The sequence below is a fragment of the Lemur catta genome, chromosome 16 (genome assembly GCF_020740605.2).
Source record: "Lemur catta isolate mLemCat1 chromosome 16, mLemCat1.pri, whole genome shotgun sequence".
Lineage (NCBI taxonomy): Eukaryota > Metazoa > Chordata > Mammalia > Primates > Lemuridae > Lemur > Lemur catta.
Genome location: NC_059143.1, coordinates 12,132,293 through 12,154,524, shown reverse-complemented (window position 1 = coordinate 12,154,524; position 22,232 = coordinate 12,132,293). Strand labels below are relative to the sequence as shown.

The 22,232-nt window shown below is 35.5% G+C and overlaps 1 protein-coding gene and 1 pseudogene across 2 annotated transcripts in view; both read left to right on the top strand.

Moving 5' to 3' along the window:
- The window catches only part of SMCHD1 (structural maintenance of chromosomes flexible hinge domain containing 1), a 142,773-nt gene extending 123,431 nt beyond the window's left edge, over positions 1 to 19,342 (top strand). Inside the window, exons 45-48 of one of the 2 annotated variants that reach the window (XM_045527403.1) lie at positions 5,686 to 5,857; positions 10,791 to 10,949; positions 11,263 to 11,377; positions 18,401 to 19,342. In XM_045527403.1, coding sequence (XP_045383359.1) covers positions 5,686 to 5,857; positions 10,791 to 10,949; positions 11,263 to 11,377; positions 18,401 to 18,416 — 462 coding nt within the window. In that variant the 3' untranslated portion in view covers positions 18,417 to 19,342. Of the gene's footprint in view, positions 1 to 5,685; positions 5,858 to 10,790; positions 10,950 to 11,262; positions 11,378 to 18,308 lie in introns of both variants that reach the window. The other variant, XM_045527402.1, reaches the window with a different exon arrangement.
- Positions 8,249 to 8,437, top strand: LOC123622009 (annotated as a pseudogene).
- Positions 19,343 to 22,232: the final 2,890 nt, after the last annotated feature.

The following is a 22,232-nucleotide window of genomic DNA, read 5'->3' as shown; positions in this document are numbered from 1 at the left end:
AAACAGTATCTGTTATCGAGGATAGTATTGGAAGAAGAATACTCTAAGATAATTTTGGTGGAAGTACAGTTTGGTGTAACCTTTTGTATGTTTGCTAGGGCTGCCATTACACAGTATCACAGACTGGGTGGCTTAATAGATTTTTTTTTTTTTTTTTTTTTGACTGGGTCTCACTCTGCTGTGCAGGCTAAAGTGCAGTGTCATCATCATAGCTCACCAGAACCTCAAACTCCTGCCTGAGCCTCCTGAGTAGCTGGGACTATAGGCACCTACCACCACGCCCAGCCAGTTTTTTTATTTTTTGCAGAGATGGGGTCTTGCTGTGTTGTTTAGACTAGTCTTGATCTCCTGGACTCAAGCAGTCCTCCTGCTTTGGTCTCCCAAAGTGCTGGGATTACAGGAATGAGCCACTGCACCAGGCTGAAATTTATTGTCTCATAATTCTGGAGGCTGGAAGTCAAAATTCAAGGCATTAGCTGGGTTGGTTTCTTCTGAGGACTGTGAGTGAAGGGTCTATTCCAGGCCTTTCTTCCTGCCTCGTAGATGGCTGTCTTCTCCCTCTGTCTCTTCACATCTATGTGTGACTGTGTCCAAATTTCCCCATTGTTATAAGGATACCAGTCATATTGGATTAGGGCCCACCACAGTGACCTCACTGTAACTTGATTATCTCTGTGAAGACCCTGTCTCCAAATAAGGTCACATTCTGAGATACTGAGAACTTTTATTTTGGGGAAACACAATTCAGCCTATAGCACCTTTGGAGGACAGTTTGGCAATATAAATTTTCCAGTTGCTTATTGCTACATAACAAACAATCCAAAAGTTTAGTGAGTTTAAGTAACAGTGTATTAGTTCTCTTTTGTCTGTGGGTTTCTCCAAGTGATGTTAGCTAGTTGCAATATTAGTTAGTTGCACTGGGATGATGGCAGCTCCAAAATAACCTCCCTTACATAACTAGCAGTTGCTGCTGGTTGCCATCTGGCAAGTCACCTGGCATTGGCCAGGGGCTCAGTTGGGATTATCTTTGGGGGTTATTATTCTCGTCCACCAGGGTGAGATAGGGTAGAATAATCCTGTTAAGAGTTTTAGAAGCCTTTTTGTCTAGCTAAAGGGGTCTAGGAGAGCAGCACTTTAAATGTTTCTGAGGATTTAACAAAGTGACTTCCTTGACTTGATTTTGACCCTCAGGCTACATTTTACTGGCAATGCACTAGACTTGATCTTAGCCATTATTTGTAAATTGTGTATTCTGAAATCATGGCAACCTTCAGTTTCATCTACTCTCACTTTATAGATGGGAAACCTTAAGCTCAAAACAAATAATGGAGAGCTGGGTGGTGCGGTGCTATGTGCCTGTAGTCCCAGCTACTCTGGGGGCTGATGCAGGAGGGTCACTTGAGTCATGATCACACCTGAGATTAACCACTGCACTCTAGCCTGGCAATATAGCGATATACCTCATCTCTAAAAAAATAAAAATTAAAGAAAAAACAACAAATAATGAATTTTTTTCTAGATCACAGTAGTAATTCATATCAGAACTAGAACTGAATTCTTTAGAGCAGTTTTTCTTTGGGCTTAGTTAAGAAACAGTAATAAACGCATCTTCACTAATTTGAGAAAGCTAAATTAGTGCTTTTATTGAATATTATTCAGCTAATTGAGGAATGGTGTTTGACATCTTCATGAATGTTTTCTTGCGAACCTAATAATATAATAATACTGTACCAGAAAGTGATTTTAGATGGGAGGGCTACTATATTCTGTTGGTGATATGTGTGTTTATATGCCCTAAATTATGGCATAGAAGTCGTACCCATTAAATGTTATGATAACATGGAATTGGTTTGGAGATGAGAAGCTTACCAGTGAATACGGAATTAAGAATAGGATGATGACCGGAAGACCAATTAGTTCAATCAGATATTTGGATACTTACTGTGTGTGAGACACAATGTTGTGCTGTTAAATGTTGAACAACCAGCTCTCTGGGGAGGTGGTGTGGGGGTCCTTGATTTGTGGCTTTTGCCAGTTTCCTTGGTGTAAATACTCATCATGGCTGATTTCCCACTGCCTGTATAAAGTCATTGAATGCAATGTTTGGGACACCTGGCTTTTGTGACCCAGTACAAGCTGACTCCAACACTCCACTAAGCACAGTGCACTAGGGATTATACAAAGATGAACTAGACAGATCAACCATAGGAAACTCCATCTGAGATTACTAAAATGTTATTTCAGATATCTATCTTAATGAACTTGCAAGAAAGTAAAGATTTTAAGTGGAAATGGGAACCCATTGAGATAAAGAACACTAAAGGCAGATTTTTGCCTTGAGAACATTTGCCAAACTAATTTAAACCTGAGTATCAATTTTCAATCTCTTGAGGGGTTTAAGGGTAGGAGACAAAACCCGGGGCTCTTACCAACATGGGGAATCTGATAGCTAGGACCCCACCCCGCCATCTCCCACCCCGCAATGGGCTAAAATTTAATGTAAAGGTGAACAAAGAAATAAACCTGCCACCTCCATCTCAACTCTAGCTGCTTCTGGGGACTGCTAAAAATTTGCATCTCTTGAACCTTGGCAATAAGTGGAGACAGAAAAATTAAATACTTTTCTAGAAGATTCATCAGCATAAACAAATTCATCTGTTCACAACCTACATTCATACTACTTGGATGTTCTGAAAAACCTCAAGGTGAACATTTGGTTTCATGTGGTGCTGGACTGGTAGCATCCTTACATATTTGATCGAAACAAACACAGGTTCTTTCTGGATGAATTCACCTTTATCTTAGCACTGAAAAATTTCCATTTGACGATAAGAGCAAATATTTAAAATGTGATTAATATAGTTTAAGAAATGAAAGTGTGGAAAGTGAGAAAAGAACAAGTCAACTTGAAAAAAATTAAAGCTCACCTTTGGCCGGGCGTGGTGGCTCACGCCTGTAATCCTAGCCCTCTGGGAGGCCGAGGCGGGTGGACCGCTCCAGGTCAGGAGTTCGAGACCAGCCTGAGCGAGACCCCGTCTCTACTAAAAATAGAAATAAATTATCTGGCCAACTAAAAATATATATAGAAAAAATTAGCCGGGCATGGTGGCTCATGCCTGTAGTCCCAGCTACTCGGGAGGCTGAGGCAGTAGGATCGCTTAAGCCCAGGAGTTTGAGGTTGCTGTGAGCGAGGCTGATGCCACGGCACTCACTCTAGCCCGGGCAACAAAGTGAGACTCTGTCTCAAAAAAAAAAAGAAAAAAATTAAATAGAGCTTCTAAAAATAAAAAGATATTATAGAAATCAAATACTAACTGGGCAGGTTTAACATCTTAAGAGGTAATTAGTGAATTGGAAAGTGGATCAGAGAAAATATTTAGACTGCAACCCAGAGAGAAAGAGAAAGATATTGAAGAGACATGAGGCATAGAATGAGAAAATCTAAAGTCTAAACAGGGCCAAGAGGGAAAGAGAAAAGGATCATAGGCAATATTTGAAGAACTAATAGCTGAAAACTTAAAGCTGATGAAAGATACCGATATTAGCTTCAAAAAATGTTATAGTGCTATGTGACAAAAACGGGAATGGTATTTGTTCCAAATAGTTGATACAGACAGCACATCTTGATATCCTTGTCTCCAAATTTTTTAATGAAGTCATATGTAACTTTACCAGTTAAATGTTGTTTTAAAGCTCTTCTGAGAAAAGGCACTGATGATATCCCTTGGTGTAACATTGCATTGTTTGTTGGGCTTTGGTAGTCTTCGTTACTGTTCTCTTTCTACATTCTTCATGCTATATAAACTACTTCAGCTCCTTGTTGATTCCACCTCTTGCTAGTCCCTACAGCAGTTGTGAATAAGTAATGTCTACATTTGTAACACTGTTGTTTATTCGCTGAATTTACAAATGCTATCATGACTTTTTTGTCCTAATAGTGTGCTTAGTGAGGTAAACTCATGAGAATAAGGGAGAATTGAAAAACTGTCCATCTACCAGAGGCTTATAACTGTCTTCTCCTATATTGTCAGTTTGTTAACAGGAGAATAGACAAGTCTGTACATCTGACTGCTTGTTAATTATGATTGTATTAAATCCTTAAAAACATTGCCTGAATCCTGATAAATGGATAGCACATGAAGCCATTTTATATTTTTAATGTTTACTTTTAGAAAACATATCATTATTTCTTTTACTAAAACAAATAATTTTAGAATTTGTAAATACTGACTTTACCAACAAATTCACCATAGGATTTCTTCAAATAGTCATCTTATTACATTTAAATTTTTTTAAAGTAGCCAGTTTGGTGGGAAAACACCTATAAAGTATTTTCATTTTCATTTCAATTATATTTCATTTTCTAAAGATGTAGTTTTACTTTATCTTTTATTTATATAATTCACAGACTATTTAGCCCCAATATTAGATTTGAATTCGTACATGTTAAATTATAATGTTCTATAAGGAATAGTACCACATGCCTATAATCCAGCTACTTGGGAGGCTGAGGTAGGAGGATCCCCTGAGCCCAGGAGATCAAGGCTGTAGTACAGTATGATTTTGCCTGTGAATGACCACTGCACTCCAGCCTGGGCAACATAGTGAGACCCTGTCTCAAAACAAATAAATACGAATTATGACTTTCTTCTTCAACCATTTATTAATGTATGTATTCTATTTTGATGTGTGGATGTGCCATAATTTATTTGTGTAACTTAAGACATTGTAAGTTTACTGTTTTTCATTACTGAAATGTTTCGGTGCACATTGTTCACATCTGTGATTATTTTTTTCAGATTAAATTCTTAAGAGTGGAATTGCTAGGTGGTGCAGAATGTTAAAATTTGTAACACTTATCACATTTTCTTTGAGAATGGCTGCCCCAGAGCAGATGTGTACAAGTAGGCTCTTACTCCATAGCACCCTCCAAAATTTTGTGTGTGTGTGTTTTGACATTTTGAGTAGTGAAAATATATGACTGGAATTCCACTTCTCTGGTTACCAGTGAAGTTTAACATTTATTTGTTTATATTTCCTAGACCTTTTTTGCAAGACCATTCTTATAGATCATGAAATACTAAATCCAGTGTTTTCCTTTTATTCTGACTTCTCTGAAGAATTTAATTCTTGACGATTCCTTCTGCCTTCCCTTTCCTTGACTTCAGTTTTTCTACATGATTCTGGTTCCCCCAACTCTCAAATTATTAGCTCTTTTTCTTCCTATAAATGAAATCATAATATTGTTCTTGGAAAATTCAGTCCTATGCTTTTCAGTCTGTATTTTCTTCAGTGTAGTATTATCATTTTGCAATCCTTTAGCCATCTAAAAATCTTATATCTAAACTGGCTTGGTGATGCTGCCCTGATACAGCCATGTGATCAGAAGCACAGAGCTCTCTGGCTTGTCCTCTTTTTTCTTACTAATCAAGCCATCAATTTCACTTTTTTCTATTTGCATTGTTACTATTTTAGTTTAGGCTAACATTTGAAAAGTAGTCTAATTAATCTTCCTGTCTCTGGATTTTTCCCTCTAGTTCATCTTATACATCACTAGTTATTAATTTTGTAAAACTACTGCCATGATCATGTCATTTCTAATCTCAAAAGCCTTAAATGTTTTCCCCTTTCTTAGAGCAATTGAAACAAGCTGTTCTCTACTTAATATTCATTTACTTATAATAGGTTGTTAAAATTGCCCACTGTCCTACACTGCTGACCAGAGATGGAGATCGAATTCGAAGTAATGGAAAGTTTGGGGGCCTTCAGAATAAAGCTCCTCCAATGGATAAACTTCGAGGAATGGTATTTGGAGCTCCAGTACCAAAACAGTGCCTGATCGTAGGGAAACAAATAGGTAAGTTGAATAAGTACTTAAATAACAATTTCTATCCTAACACTTGGTAAGGCTGGAGCAGGAGGATCTCTTGAGCTCAGGAGTTTGAGACCAGCCTGAGCAAGAGCTAGACCTTATCTCTACTAAAAATAGAAAAATTAGCTGGGCATGGTGGCTGCAATTAAAAGAAAGTTAACAACAACAAACTGCTCTGTGTTGGGAAAGCAGATAGCCAAGTATAGTAGAACTATATAAATTTAAGAGCATATAGGCTCTAAAGTAATGACCTAGAGGGGGCTTCCTGCTAGGTATATGTACTTCAGAGCACAGACACGTAGAGACAATTATATTGGCTGGCTAGAAGCAAGGGGTCACAGCCTGTAGAAGGCTCCCACCACTCCTAGGAGAAATTCTCCTCTCTTATCCTCCCTCACCTCCACCCCCAAGTCTCCCTCCAGTATTTAGCTGAGTACTGATAAGTGCATGTATGTGAGAAAACCAGCCAAGGCCAGAAAGGAACCACCCTAAAGATGAAACAATAGTCAGAACTCATAGTTTAACTTTATAATAATATTCCAAAATATTTGTTAAATTCTAAAATCTGAAACTATACTTAATTGAAAAGGAGCCAAGATATTCCCAAACATTCCCCATTATTTACTCCTTTAAACTTTACCAGTGAAGTTTGAAGGAATTCATATAGTTGAGACTATTCCTTAAAAAGTAAAATTTACTTTAAGAAAAAAACAGTATAGTCATGCATTGCATAATGACATTTTGGTCAATGACCTACCACATACGATGGTGGCCCCGTAAGATTATAATGGAGCCAAAAAATTCATGTCACCTGGTGACATACCTGCCTAACATCGTAGCATTATTTTTTCTGTTTAGCTACACAAATACTTACCATTATGTTCCAGTTGCCTACAGTATTCAGGGCAGTAACATGCTATACAGGTTTGTAGCCTAGGAGCAATAGGATATACCTTATAGCCTAGGTGTGTAGTAGGCTGTACCATGTAAGTTTGTATAAGTACACTCTATGATATTTGTGCAATGACAAAATAGCCTAATGAAGCATTTCTCAGAACATACTCCCATTCATTAAGCAACGCATGACAATATAGGGTAGGTAGTAACCATGGTTCCAGATATCCACTGGGGGTCTTGGAACATATCCCCCGAGGATAAGGAGGGACTACTGTAATATATAGTTTATAATCATGACATCACCAAAATTATTAAGATTTTTGTTACGTTCATATATTCTAGAGTATTATATGTCTGGCCAGGATTGACATTACTTATTGTTTATTATATTATGCTTAATTTATTAGTTCTAATATTAAGTTCTCAATTATTACAGTTCACTTATTGGTGTTTTTATTTTTAAGTAAAGCCATTCTTAATATTTTTATAAGTAGTGACCAAGATTATTTAAATGCTGTCGTTTTCAGGGAAAGGGTGTTTTGTTTTTATCGAAATAGAGCAGTATGATGAACTCCCATGGACCTATAGCCCAGCTTTGATTATGAGAACATAGCCAATCTTGTTTCATGTATACCCACCCTCTCACAGCTTACCTCTATCCTCTTCTTCCTGGGTGGTTTATTTGAAGCAAGTCAAAGCAGAGATTCTGGTGTATTTTTCCACATAATTTTTTACCAGTCACAAGTGCTTATCACTTTTTTGCCAACAAAGTTCTTAGAATCATGTAGAGCACAGAGTTTGAAGAGAGCTAAATATTACTTAGGAAATTCTACCTACTCATCTAACTGCTTAAATCTTCCAGTGGTGAGAAAATTGCTTTAGCCTATTAAAGCAACCCATGTTTGGGCAGTCCTTAAACACTCACCTAATAACAGCCCTTCAGATATACTTTCAGTCCTTTTGTGTTATTTTGGTAACTTTGCTTACGTGATCATTTTCCTGAATACATTGAAATAATCTATCTTAATATGTGTCATATAGAAATGAATGCATTATATATAATTCGGGCTTTCTTCCTGTTACATAAAATAATTTTTAAAAATATTTTGCTGTTTACATCACAGTAAAGCTTCATCAGTTTTTTTCAGATGAGTGAAATTTTCAGAAAATGTGTAAGAGCTCTAAAATCATTTATAAATAATTAAATGTGATGTTTAAAATTTTCTTTTCAACAAATCCTATTGATAAGTAAGACTTACTAGACACTATGAAGTTACATTTCATATACAAAAAATTGGGGGTTGATAAGGCATATGAAGCTTCTACTGTCCATCTGATGCATAAACTGAACCTTATTCATAAAATGTACTGAATTTAATGGGAAATATTTAATATCCCATCCTTCTGTTTATAAGTAAGATTAATGTTCTATTAAAACTTTTGAATATGCTCATTTCTTGAGTATTTAAAAGATAAAAGAAGATTATACTTTCAGGGGTCATTTCTGTAGTTCACTACTAGGGAATTTTCTTTGAACATGCAGAGCACGGGAGACACAGCATTCTCTCCTGAGTGTGAAGGCGGCTCTTGGTGTTGCTTTGCTGTAACCGCCATTTGCTGTTGATCATTCTTTCCCTTCAAGGGGAAAAGGTAGAGGATGCAGTCTGAATGGTTTTAAAAAAATAAATAAATAAAAGAAATTAATCTCATTACTAATTTATTATATTAAGAAATAGAATTTCAATCCTTGATATCCTCAGTTTTTATGTATTGTCTTTTGTGTAAGGGCAACATCAGATTTTAGTTTGGACATAGTATTGTAACCTTACACACAAAATAAGTATAAATTTATGTACTTAGAAAACATTAATGTGACATTAGAAGTATGTCAGGCCGGAAAACCAGCCTTTTTCCTAAAGACTTTTTCCCTGAAATTCCAAATAAATCACAAAGAATAAGGAACATGAGGGCGTTATCATCACTTAGTTGCAAATATAGAATTTGTATTTAAATATATGAGTAAGTTCCCAAGCGCACACAGGTGTGTGTGCGTGTGTATTTGTGCACTCATTCTATATGTAGATTTCTAGAATGTTGCATACTTTTCTTTTTAAAATACTACTGTTGACCCGTAAAATGTAGAATAACTCATGTTACATCTAATATACTCTGTACTCTTAAATAATTCCTTCCACAGTTTTATTTATTTTTTGTTTTAAAGACCGAGTCTCCCTGTCACCCAGGCTGGAGTATAGTGGTTCAATCATGGCTGACTGCAATCTTGAACTCCTGCTGGGCTCAAGCAATCCTACACCCCTAGCCTCCCAAGTAGCTGGGACCATGGGCATGTGCCACCATGCCCTACTAATTAAAAAAAAATTTTTTTAGATACAGGGTCTCACTATGTGCTGCCCCCAGGCTGGTCTCAAACTTCTGGCCTCAAGCAGTTCTCCCAGCTCAGCCTTCCAGAGTGCTGAGATTACAGGCATCAGCCACCACGAGCAGCCTCTTTCAGAATTTTTATGTGTAAACTACTGTATATGTTTGTTAAATGTCTGTTTATATGTTCATTCCCATGAATATTGATCATCTTTGTGTCTGTCTGGCATATTAAAGGACTAGGTAATAAATGTTTGGGGATTTGATGGCCAAGTGGCAAAGTCAAGGAAATTATTACTATGAAGGTATTTATATAACCATTTAAAATGTGACTATTTAGAACTAGATAAACCATTCTTAGCCCAGGGAGAGTAGTTTACTAACCCCTAGACTATAGTCACTATTTAATATTTAGTGTTTCTAAGGCCAGTCGTGGCGGCTCAATGCTTGTAATCACAGGACTTTGGAAGGCCAAGGTGGGAGGATCACTTGAGCCGAGGAGTTTGAGGTTGCAGTGAGCTATCATGATGCCACTGCAGTCTAGCCCAGGTATCAGAGCAAGACTGTGTCTTTAAAAAACAAAAAAAAAAATTAGTGTCTAGTAAATCATGCAGACCAGCAATAATCTCAAACCTAAATAATGTAATACATTTTCAGACAAAATAATTTAAGGAAAGTTAAGTTTTTTGAAAGTTAAGTATTTTACTCAGTGTGTTTTTGAAAGAATATTCTGTATTTAAGATAATAGCTATGTCTGTTAGAAGCAGTGGTATTCTTTCTTTTTTTTCACTGTACAAAGAATGAGAACAATTAGTAAGTTGCATTGCTGCCAAGTTTTAACCACAGCATAATCCATGTCACAGTTACATTTATAAATGTTTTTATTAGAAACCCCCTGTTACTTACCAGGTTTCATTTGGGAAGCAGTAATTTTCAAACAGTACAATATTTAATGCATTTTCCCTCTCCTGGCCACGTGGAATTGGGTTGAATACTGAAAATCATTCCGGGCCCAGTGGCTCACGCCTATAATCCTAGCACTTCCCAGCACTTTGAGAGGTGCAGGCAGGAGGATCACTTGAGCCCAAGAGTTCAACACCAGCCTGAGCAGCATAGCAAGACCCTTTCTCTACAAAAAATAGGAAAATTAGCCAGGTGTGGTGGCACATTCCTGTAGTCCCAGCTGCTTAGGAGGCTGAGGCAGGAGGATCGCTTGAGCCTAGGAGCTTGAGGTTGCAGTGAGCTATGATGGTGCCACTGCATTCTAGCCAGGGTGACAGAGTGAGACCCTCTCTCAAAAAAAAAAAAGAAACCCTCCCCTCAAAATACTGAGTATCAGACAGGATGTAAACATTGGCCTGTGAGTGATCCAATTGATAGAGCACTTTTATGTAGAAAACAGTTTGCTGATACAAATAAACTGAAGTCAAACAATCAAAGAAAATTAAAATTTAACATTTTGGTGCTGGGGTCTAAATTATGCTTTTCTATTTCATTTGTTTACATTGAATGTTTTATGGCTTTACAAGTAGTTCCCATGAGTCATTATAACACAATAACCCAGTGTTGCTAATTCTTTTTCTTAAAACACGAGCTTGGTATGAGATCAGTGATTTCATCGAATGTCTTTGGTTTTTTACAGATATTCTTCAACAGTATCGTTCTGCTCTGTGCAAGCTGGATGCTGTGAATAAGGACCTTAACAATCAATTAGAGTACCTTCGTACTCCAGATATGAAGCAAAAAAAGCAAGAACTTGATGAACAAGAGAAAAATCTGAAGCTAATAGAGCAAAAACTAGGTGTTTACTTTTTGTTAACTTATACTTTCTCTGTATGGAGATAAATATTGATGATAAGAGAGAGAAAGAGTCCAACTGCAAGAAGAAAGAATGCAAATGATCCAGAACTTAAGTCAACAGAAACTGTTAACCTCTAAGTCATCCAATAAATGGTTATAAACTCTTCTCATCAGGAGTAATAGGAGGCATTCTCAGTATTATTTCTTAATTCTTTTTCTATAAATTAAGATATATTTGTATTTGCTTTTCTTTCATATAATAATTCCAGTGTTTTTATTTTAAGGTTAACTTTCTACATTTTCCATCTTTGCAGGTATGACTCCCATACGTAAGTGTAATGACTCATTGCGTCATTCAACAAAGGTTGAGGTGACAGATTGTCCAATTCCTCCTAAAAGAATGAGAAGAGAAACTATAAGACAAAATAGGTGAGTTCATTATGACCTGAAAATTATCATTGGTTAGTTTATCAGAGCTCTTGGGTCATTATACTTTAAAAACAGTATGAATTCATTTCTGATTTCTCCCCTTGAGCCAGAATTAGTATTTTAAACTAAAAAGACAAAAAAACCAAGTGATGATGATGAAGATGTTCTCCTAGAAGATACCCAATTTTCTAAATGATTTTTGCTAATTATTTAGAAATGTTAATAGTTTATTTTTATGTTAAGAGTCAAATTGCTTTTGTGTTGTTTGGCTTAACTTTCAAATACACTGCATTCTCCTTTATAGGATCAGCAACTTGATAAGTATACAGTTTGCAAACACATTTGTACATACTTATTTAAAAATGGCTTATAATTTTTGCTTTGGAGAATCAGTTGCCCTTTAGATCACCAAAAAGCAAACACAGCCATTTGCAACCTAACTCAGTGGTAAGAAAAATGTCCTTTTTATTTATAGATTAGCCACTAATAAGGCCATCCCACAGAAGGACACTATGGTACTGGGGTTTCTTATACATTATTTCAAAAAGTTTAAGCATAGATTCTACCTGAACAAGTTTCTTATATCAAGCTTCGATGGTTTCCTTGATACCATAGCATCTGAGATTGGTATTCTGTGCCCTGTCTATCTGCATATTCTAGATTTATTCAGGAAATACTGGAACGCTCACTTTATGCTGTATGTTGCTGTGTCAATAAAAGTGACATTGTTCTCGTCCTTGTTGGAGTTCTATAATCCTGCACAGAAGAGAGACAGTTTAAAAAGCAAACGCACTTTTTTCTATTTACAAGGAAAGAAAAAAATGGTGAAGTGATAGAAAATAATGGGGAAGCAGTATCTGTTGTCAGGAAAGATGCATTGAGGCAGAGAACTGAAGGATCAGAAGGAGCCAGCCATGTAGGGATTGGTTTTAGTCAGAGAGGAAAAGTAGGCTTGAAAACTCTGAGAAAACCAACCATGGTATTTTAGAGAAACTGAAAAGATGCTAGTGGCTAAAGCATGGTGGCAAGAGGGAGAGGGTCAAGATGTGGTTGGGCATATAGGCAATAGCCAGATTATAAACAGCTCCCCCCAATCATGCTGCAAAAAATTGTGAGGTAAAATTCTTTATATTTTAAGTTCATTGGTATCTCTCAAGTACTTAAAATTCTGTACTTGCTTAGAATAACCTGTCTTTAATGTATTAATAAATTAGAGAGAAGAGCTATTGAAAATATAATGAGTCTATAAGAATATGGTATTCGTCCATTTGAAAGATGTTTACACACATGTAGCCATGGCAATATTGTGTGTTTGTTTATGGGCATTCAGTGTATACAAACTCTAAGCTGATCACTGAAAGTGTGGTGGGGTAATTTAGCATCAGAAAGAATCTTTGCAGTGGATTTAAACACATAATTTTTAGAAATCATGAGTTCAACGTGATACCAAAAAACCCCTCATTGGTCATCATTGGCAATTGCTAGGGCACTGACTCATTCCTTTGAAAATTAATGTATTCATACAGGAAAGACTTGTGTTCTGTATTTCTTGTATGAACCGTCTTTCAGATTACCAAATTGTTAGAGAAAGTTCTTTTTTTTTTTTTATTTCAATAGATTTAGGGGGTACGAGTCTTTTTGTTATATGGATATGTAGTGGTGAACTCAGGGCTTACAGTGTACCCATCACCCGATAGTATTCTTCTTTATGGAAAGTTTTTATATAAGAGTAAAGTATAAGAGGCATGATACAATTAAAACGTCACAATTTTGCCACTCCTGATAAAGGAATGAATCTAGGCAACAATAACCAATGGATACTTGAAAAGATGGGGAAACTTAATAATATTAATAGAAAGATCAGATTGACACACTTGAACTCACTGATCAATCTTAGCAACACTAAAAGTAGTAGGACATTTGCTGTTATATATGCCACAATAGGAGGTAAGCCGAATCTGAAGATGCCTCTAGTCACCCTTTCTCAGCTGGCTTCTGTGGGAAAATTAAGCACTGCAGAAAATTGAATGACTATTCTCCCAGTTTTCCCTAGGAGAGTACCTAGCTAGTACCATTCTGGATGCATAAGAAATTAGTTAATTTATTATATACATTAGATGCCTTAAGATATTAGAGCTTAATTCTCTCACAAATTTAAGAAGGGCTCAATTTAACTACCATTTTGCAGGAAATACGGAGAATTTAGGGGCAAGTTAAATACTACTACCAGGAAGCAGTCCAAAAATCCAGAATGTCCAGAATGGGACATTTTACAGGACAAATGACTGGTTTTGCTAATAAATTATAATGACATAAAAGGGGAGGGAGAAGGATAAACTATTATAGAATAAAAGAGATTAAAAAGATACAACAACCAAAATCAAACCTTGTTTGAATTCAGATTTGAATAAACCAACTTTAAAGTGACAACTTTGAGATAATGGGAGAAATTTGAATATCTGGTTATTAGATATATTACAGAATTGTTAATTTTGTGTATAGTAACATAGTATTTATTTTAAAATAAATGTGCACAGATAGAAATGCATACTGAGGTTAAATCAGTTTAATGATATGATATCTGGAATATAGTTTAAAATGCTCCTGAAAAATAAAGCGGTAGAGGATATATCAAAACAAAGTTGGCAGAATGTTCCAATCACTGAAGCTCAAGACAGGAGTTCACTGTATTATTCCCTCTGCTTTTATGTAGGTTTGCCATAATTTTTTAAAAAATATTTTATGAACAGAGGGGAGTGTTTTTTCTGGTTTTCTAAGAAACCAGAACCCCGTTTCCCAGTAAAATGAGAAATCAGGAGCTGTTTTAGGCTGAGATGTAAAGTGCATATTCTTGAGGCTGCTTCACAGCCCTCAACACTGAATTTGCCCCAGACCTTGGTGTTACTACAGCACTGCTACAGACATGGATTTGGATCTTGTTAATTAAGATTGTGTAGCAATTCAGAGGTAGTGTGGGTTAAAGTTTACCAGTGTTATTAGTTAGTAGTATCATTTTCATCAAAGTCATACATATAAAAATCCTATAGATTTACAGTGTTGTACTATATAATGTGAGCCACATATAATTTTAAATCCCCTAGGAGCCATGTTAAGAAGATAAAAAGAAACAATGAGATTAATTTTAATAATAGATTTTATTGAACTCAATATCTAAAATATTATTTCGATATGTAAGCAATGTAAACAATTATTAATGGGCTATTTTACATTTTTTTTTTCATACAAAGTCTTCAAAATTCAGAAGATAGCAAATCTCAATTAGGGCTAGCTACATTGCAAGTATTCTGGAGCCACACATGGCTAGTAGCTACTGTGTTAGACAGAACAGGTATAGAAAGAGCTTATGATGATAAAGTCTTGCCTCCTATGCATCCTCACCCCTATTCTTTTCCCCAGAGGCAACCTTTGTTGTGTTAATTTTTAGTTATTCTGTTGTTGCCATCATTTTTAAGATATACTTATCTCTGATTTTATCAACTTCAGACAGTACAGTACACCTGACCTCTTGGTGTGAAGATCTATGTTGCTTGGCCCACCTAATGACTTTTGAACTGAATTGTTCTAAATTATTTGTGAATTTAATATTATCGTGATTGTTTAGTTGTATTCTATCCTACAGCCACAACCAAATTCTCCATGGTTTTTTCAAAGGTAAAAAACCATAAACATTTTACATTATTACAGCTATGTGAATATTTGGCTCTAGGTAAGGTTGTGTGCTAGGATTACATTTCCTTCTCTGTATCGTTCTAATGTCATGACCCTTATTTAGGCCACTAGTCAGTGTTCCAAACAAATCTTCCATATTCTATTATTCTTAAAATCATGCTAAATTGTATTCTAAATGTTACTTAGACTATTTCTTATGTATTGTTTATTTTTCTGGAGTTTTTAATTGCTTTTCTTTATTCTTTCATCATATTTCTTGATCATATCCTCTTCTTTCTGTACCAGTCACTAGTAACTGGGTGAGCCTTCTGAAATTCTGCCATCCTGGGTCTTCCTTGGCTGCTGTCTTCAATTGAACCCACTATTTCTTGGGTTTTGTGTCTTTTTCTTTCTTATAAGTTCCTTAGAAAAACTGTAGAAAGAAACTTGGAGTTTTTGCATGTCTGAAAATGTCTTCATTCTGCTTTCAGATTTGTTTGAAAGTTTCTGGGGATAACAGGATAGAAATAATATACTAGAGGAGAAAGGATTGGGATATAGTATAGAAATAATGGGAGACAGTCTGCCTGTTGCAACCCCAGAAAGACTCAGAGTCTAGTCCCAAACAGGGAGGATGGGAGATAAAACGATGGAGCAGAATGGAAAAGGAGAGGAAGCCACAGCCTAGAATGTGCCAGATTTCAACCCAAACTTTGAAAGCTTTCTTCCCTTGTTACGAGGTATAAAAAGCTGCTAACTACAAAGTTAGAAAACAATGGAAATTAATTGAACGTTGGTATATTGGCTTTTTAGTATAGTTGCTGGACTCTGGGAGCCAGAAGCCTGATAATTGGCTCTCCTGCAAACATTCAAAGCAAAGCCTGCGGGCCTACTGACCCTGCTGTGCCCTATCCCAGTTATAATTCCCACTCGGAGAAGAGACTTGATGGGAAAACCATTCTGTTTTTGTAACAGTAGAAGAAATCCTGGCTAACAACATAATCCTCTTCATCAAATGTTGTTAGATAACCAAGAATCACTATGCGTATGAGGGGAGTCAGCCACATAAGGGAGAAAATGCAAGATAAATAGCAAAACCAACCCTGGAAGAACATTCAGTAAAGAGACTATCCTTTTTATTCAGAATTACTAATTAGGAAAAAAGAATAGCCAGGACAAGAATGAGTAAACACAGATTACAAATATTGTTGTTGAAATTATAAAAGTCCAACAAAAGAACTGAAGTCAAAGAAATTTTCCAAATAGGAAAAAAAATATGTAAAGAGATAGAAGCAGACATAGAGAATCAATTCAGACTATCAGGAATCCTAGAAAGAAAAAAACCAATCATGCAAAAGAGTTTCCCAGGGATGAATGAAAGGGACACATCCACTGAATGCCCAGCGCAATAACTGACAAAAGATACACTAAGATACTTCACAGTGAAACTGTAGAATATTAAAGGGGGAAGACTGTAAATGTTTTCGCAGAGCTGAAGAAAGAGAACCATATTGCCAGTACAGCTTTTGGCATATAGTAAACACAAAATGTTTGTAGTGGCAGTGTTAGAAGCTTTAGGTTAAAAATTTGGTGTATTCTGGCCTATAACTTTCTCGCTTTTGCATCCTGCTTATCTTTAGGAAATTTGTTAAAATCACTGTTTAATTAGTGATTTTCTCATCCCCAATCTCTGCCTATTCTCCATAAATTTTGAAGTAATAATTCTCTCTCTCAAAATGTCTGAGCATTTGAAATAAAGTATCTTAACAGTATTGAAGTATTGATATATTTCATCCATACAATCAGGAACAAATTTAATAGTAGGAAAGGAAATAGATACATAGTATGTGTGTGCCTTTATATATTTATGTTTATGTTTTTATTTATATTTGTATATATATTGAATTTATATTTGTTAGCTTTTAATATAGATTGCATACTATGTTTCCACTTTAAGATGTCACTAATTATAAGAAATGCCACTATTTTCTGAGACATTAAAGAGAAATAACTTCTAATTAACTCATGACATTGTAAAGTGCATCTAGATTTCAGAGATGTTAAATGTGAAAAAAATGTGGATCTTAGAATCAATTAAACATGCTTAGCAATGTATGATACTATGAGGTAAACTCAGTTGTTTTCTTGAATAGAGGCTTTGGTTTCCTAATTGATTTCTTATGCATAAAGATTACAAATTAACTCTTTATCAAAAATGTGTATTGGCCGGGCACAGTGGCACACACCTGTAATCCTAGCACTCTGGGAGGCCAAGGCAGAGGGATCGCTTGAGCCCAGGAGTTTGAAGTTGCTATGAGTTAGGTTGATGCCATGGCACTCTAGCCTGGGCAACAGAGTGAGACTCTGTCTTAAAAAAAAAAAAGCGTATCTTCTATTTGGAGATGGCAATTCGGGAAACTATCATTAGAAAATAAAGTATTTAGATATATCTGAATAAAAAAGATACATGCCAAAGTGTTCACTGTGTTCATCTCTACATGAATGAGATTATGGGCATTTTAAAACATTTTTCCTTTTGCTTCTATTATTTTATGACTTTTATAGTAAGCATTATAATTCTTAAAACAGTAATTTCATTTAAGGAAAGGGTAAAAAGTAGGCAAAAATCTACAGAATTTGGGTCTGAGATAATACCATTCCAAAGAACTATGGTAAGAACTACTTATGTTACTTATATATAGTTATACATATACGTATATGTATATGTATAGCTGAGTGTGTATATATACACATACATTAACTACTTTCTTCCCTCCCACCCCCAGAGATAGAGTCTTTCTGTGTTGCCCAGGCTATAGTACAGTGGCGTCATCATAGTTCACAGCAACCTCAAACTCCTGGGCTTAAGCGATCTTCCTGCCTCAGCCTCCCGAGTAGCTGGGACTACAGGCATGGGCCACCATGCCTGGCTAAGTTTTCTATTTTTACTAGAGACAGGCTCTCGCTCTTGCTCAGGCCGGTTTCAAACTCCTGAGCTCAAGCAATCCTCCCACCTTGGCCTCCCAGAGTGCTAGGATAACAGGCATGAGCCACCATGCCCAGCCAACTACTACTTCTTTGTATACTTGTGACATAAACGATTCTATATAAGGATTTAATTAAATATGTTTATACCAAGAATTATAATTAATAGAGCATAGTTCCACTGGATATTTAAGTATCCAGGTATGATGAGGGAGTTCAGGAAAAGGAAATCTTTGGTACATAAAACTTACGTGTTTTTTTTTTCCACTTTGACCAGGATTATAAACAAACTAGATATATGAAATGTGGTAGAGAGAGGGGGCCATTGGCCTCACTAAGAATGCTCTGCCTTCTCCATCTTTGTTTCAGAAGACCAAGAAGGTGACTTACAAGACTGAATATTTCTGGGGACAATACAAGCATCTGGGCATGAATTTTCATGTCTATCCAGATGGGACTGGAAGCAACCGTTCAATTTTATGAATCTCACTGGACAGAATGGATTTACTAGAATTATTCCAGTTATCGTGCTCTTTGGTTGTCGTCATCTTGCAAATGTGTCAGAGGAAAATGTGCTAATATGGCAGTGACTGTAAAACTGGCACACAGCATTTGTTAGTCCTGAAGAAAAGCATATGTACTATTTTTCAGTATAATTATAACAAATGTTAGAACTATTTCTTGAAACCTTTTTATTACTTTTGTGTGAATTTATTTAACAAAGATGTTTTGTCTTTTGTGTAAGGAAGGTTCTAGAGGCTAGATATTTAATTGTAAATATGTGAGAAAACACAGTGAAGAATTCAGGATAAAAATTAAAAAGCACAGGTATCTGGGAATTCAAATGTTAAGATACATAGAAAAACATTAAATTGGTGAGTGAACTTGTGACAACAGTAGCATTTCAAATTTCTAAAGACTTATCCTGTATATATATATAAAATATCCAGCAGCATCAATTTTTATAAGTATTGTTTGACTTTATTAATACTAGATTATATAGTCTCAGCCTTAATTCTACACTTACGTTATTTTGTAATTTTTTATTACTATTTTTAAGAGGTTAAAGAAAACATACACTCTCACATTAATGTGCTGTAAAAGCATTTGAATTGTGCATTAATTCAAACTTTATAAATGTATGTTAGTACAGATGTCATTGTGTCAGTTCAAAGCTATTGATCTGTGAAGTTATTTTGTAAGGAAATACTTTTGGTACAGTTTTGTGTCCCAGGAAATGTGTGTGTTTTTTAATCCTTTCTTAATATGCAGTAAAGTTAATAAACAGGATTGTTTCTTCCCTACTGAATAGATAAGTGTTTTTCTTTTTTACAATTGAAGCCTCCATAAAAATTACCTTAGTAAACTATTACAATGTTAACCTATGTTTATAATTGGAAATCATTTAAACATGTTGTTAGAGAAAGAAATAAGATGGCAATAGTAGAATCATCTATGGGAAAGATTGGCTTCCATAATGCTAACAGTTGAGTATCCCCTATCCAAAATGCTGGGACCAGAAGTGTTTCAGACTTTGGATTTTTTCAGATTTTGGAATACTTGCTTTATACTTTCCAGTTGAGCATCCCTCATCTGAAAATCTGAAATTGGAAATGCTCCAGTTTCCTTTGAATGTCACGTCAGCACTCAGAAAGTTTGAAATTTTGAAGCATTTCTGCTTTCAAATTTTCAGATTAGGGAAACTCAACCTATACCAATATTCGGAGTTCTTAGATGTCAGATAATATGAAAATGATAGGTAAGAAACTTTGGAGAGAAATGACTGTTTAGAAACTAGATTTGAGGCCGGGTGCGGTGGCTCACGCCTGTAATCCCAGCACTCTGGGAGGCCGAGGCGGGCGGATCATTTGAGCTGAAGAATTCGAGACCAGCCTGAGCAAGAGTGAGACCCCATCTCTACTAAAAATAGAAGAAAATTAGCTGGGCAACTAAAAATAGAAACAAAAAAATTAGCCAGGTTTCATGGGGTGTGCCTGTAATCCCAACTACTCAGGAGGCCGAGTCAGGAGGATCACTTGAGCCCAAAAGTTTGAGGTTGCTGTGAGCTAGGCTGATGCCACGGCACTCAACTCTAGCCTGGGCAACAGAGTGAGACTCTGTCTCAAAAAAAAAAAAAGAAAGAAAGAAAGAAACTAGACTTGAAAGCATGATTAATATGTGGAAGTAGTTTGCTTTTATAATTCCCTATATCCAGAAGGTAGTCATGTTTTAAATCCAAGGCATTGAGACCATATAAAAGCAAGAAAATCTGTTTTAAAATTTCTTAACTTTTGTTAGAAATGTCAATTTTTATTCTTTAAAATAGCAGATTTTATGGATATTATCTAGCACTGAGCCCATATCTATAATTTTTTTTATCTTATAATATTAGAAATGTTCTATCAATAACGTTTTAAGGATGTATATACATTTTGTGGGGTTTTTCCACCCTTTAAAAATTAACCTTGATGGTTCCCAGCAATTACATAAAAAGTTTTTCTGTATTTTTGCAGGTGAATAGCTAAGGATTTTTCTCAACATATTAAGTTACCCTTTTCTACATTTGAGCAAATATTGAGGTCCATATTATACTAGATATTAATAATAGACCACTTTTGTCTTTAATATTTAACATATAAGAACAATTACATTTTTTTAGGTTTTAATTTTAGACTTTTACTGCAAAAAAATGTAACTAAAGAAAAATTAACACCACAGCCATTCTTCCTACATAGTGTGATATAATCTTAAATTGTGATGATGGTTATTGTTTCCTGATTTCTTCTTCCAAAGGAAAATAATAGCCTATTTGTATTTTGAAGTGACTGAAATATTAATAAACTTTTTCCATGCCTCTTTTCACATTACACCCATCAATTTTCATGTATACATTTGGCCAGGTCTGTACTAAAACTAGGCTAAACTTAAAGTTTTATAGAATTCTTGATGCAAGTTTTTTAAACAAAGAGACTAACATTTATTGCATATACATCACTGCTAATTATTTTAAGTGAAATTGGTTATCAATTGTTAATATTAGTGCCAAAAGATAAAAGTTCCAATTGTTAAATATTAGTACTAAAAAGATAAATGTATCATTTTCTGTTTTAAACTTTTGACTCTATGACTTGATTATAGTCATTATAAAATGGGTGGGATTAATTCCATTATATTTCTAATCTAGAATTTTCAAACAACAGTTTTTAGTAAAATAAAATTGTTTCATTTTTATACTGGGAAACTGGTTAAAAGCATAAAAAACAACCATTTAAAACCTCTGGAGATGATTCTAAGGGCAAATGGCACTGAAGAAACATCTATTCAAGAAAATCTACAGAAATTCTTTAAGAGAGGTGAAAATCTGGATCACAAAACAACCAGAAATCAAATAACAATATGGCAGTAGTAAGTCCTTACCCATCAATAAGAACATTGAATGTGAATGTACTAAACAAGACCCAACTGTATGCTGTGTACAGGAAATCCACTTCACCTATAAAGACACACAGACTGAAAATCAAAGGATAGATACTGCATGCAAATGGAAACCGTAAAAGAGCAGGAAAAGCTATACTTCTATCCGATAATATAATAATAGGTTTCAAGACACACACTTTAAAAAGTCAAAGTCATATAATGATAAACGGGTTGATACAGCAAGAGGATATAACAATTATAAATACATGTGCCCCCAATAGTGGGGTACTCAGATAGGTAAAGTAAATATTAACAGAATTAGAGTGATAGACCCCCCCCCAATAAAATAACTGTTGGAGACCTCAACACTTTGCTTTCAAAATTGGACAGATTAAACAGAAAATGAACAAAGAAACATTGGATTTAATCTGCAGTATAGACCAAATGGCCCTAATACATATTTACAGAACATTTCATCCAACACCTACAGAATACATTCTTCTCAGCTCATGGGTCATTCTCAAGGACAAACCATATGTTAGGCCACAAAACAAGTCTTAAAATTTTCCGTCCCCTGTGTAACCTGTGCACTTCGCCAGACGTGTGAGCCAGTCTCCGAGCACCCTGCCCGCTGATCTCAGAACGGGAACAAGCCCAGCTGACCCAGAGTCTCAAATGCAATAATAAATAATTATTGTTTTAATTCACTAAGTATTGTTGTCATTTTTTATGTATCAGTAGACAACTGAGGTGCCACCATTTTCAGGAAACAAACCCAGGAGGA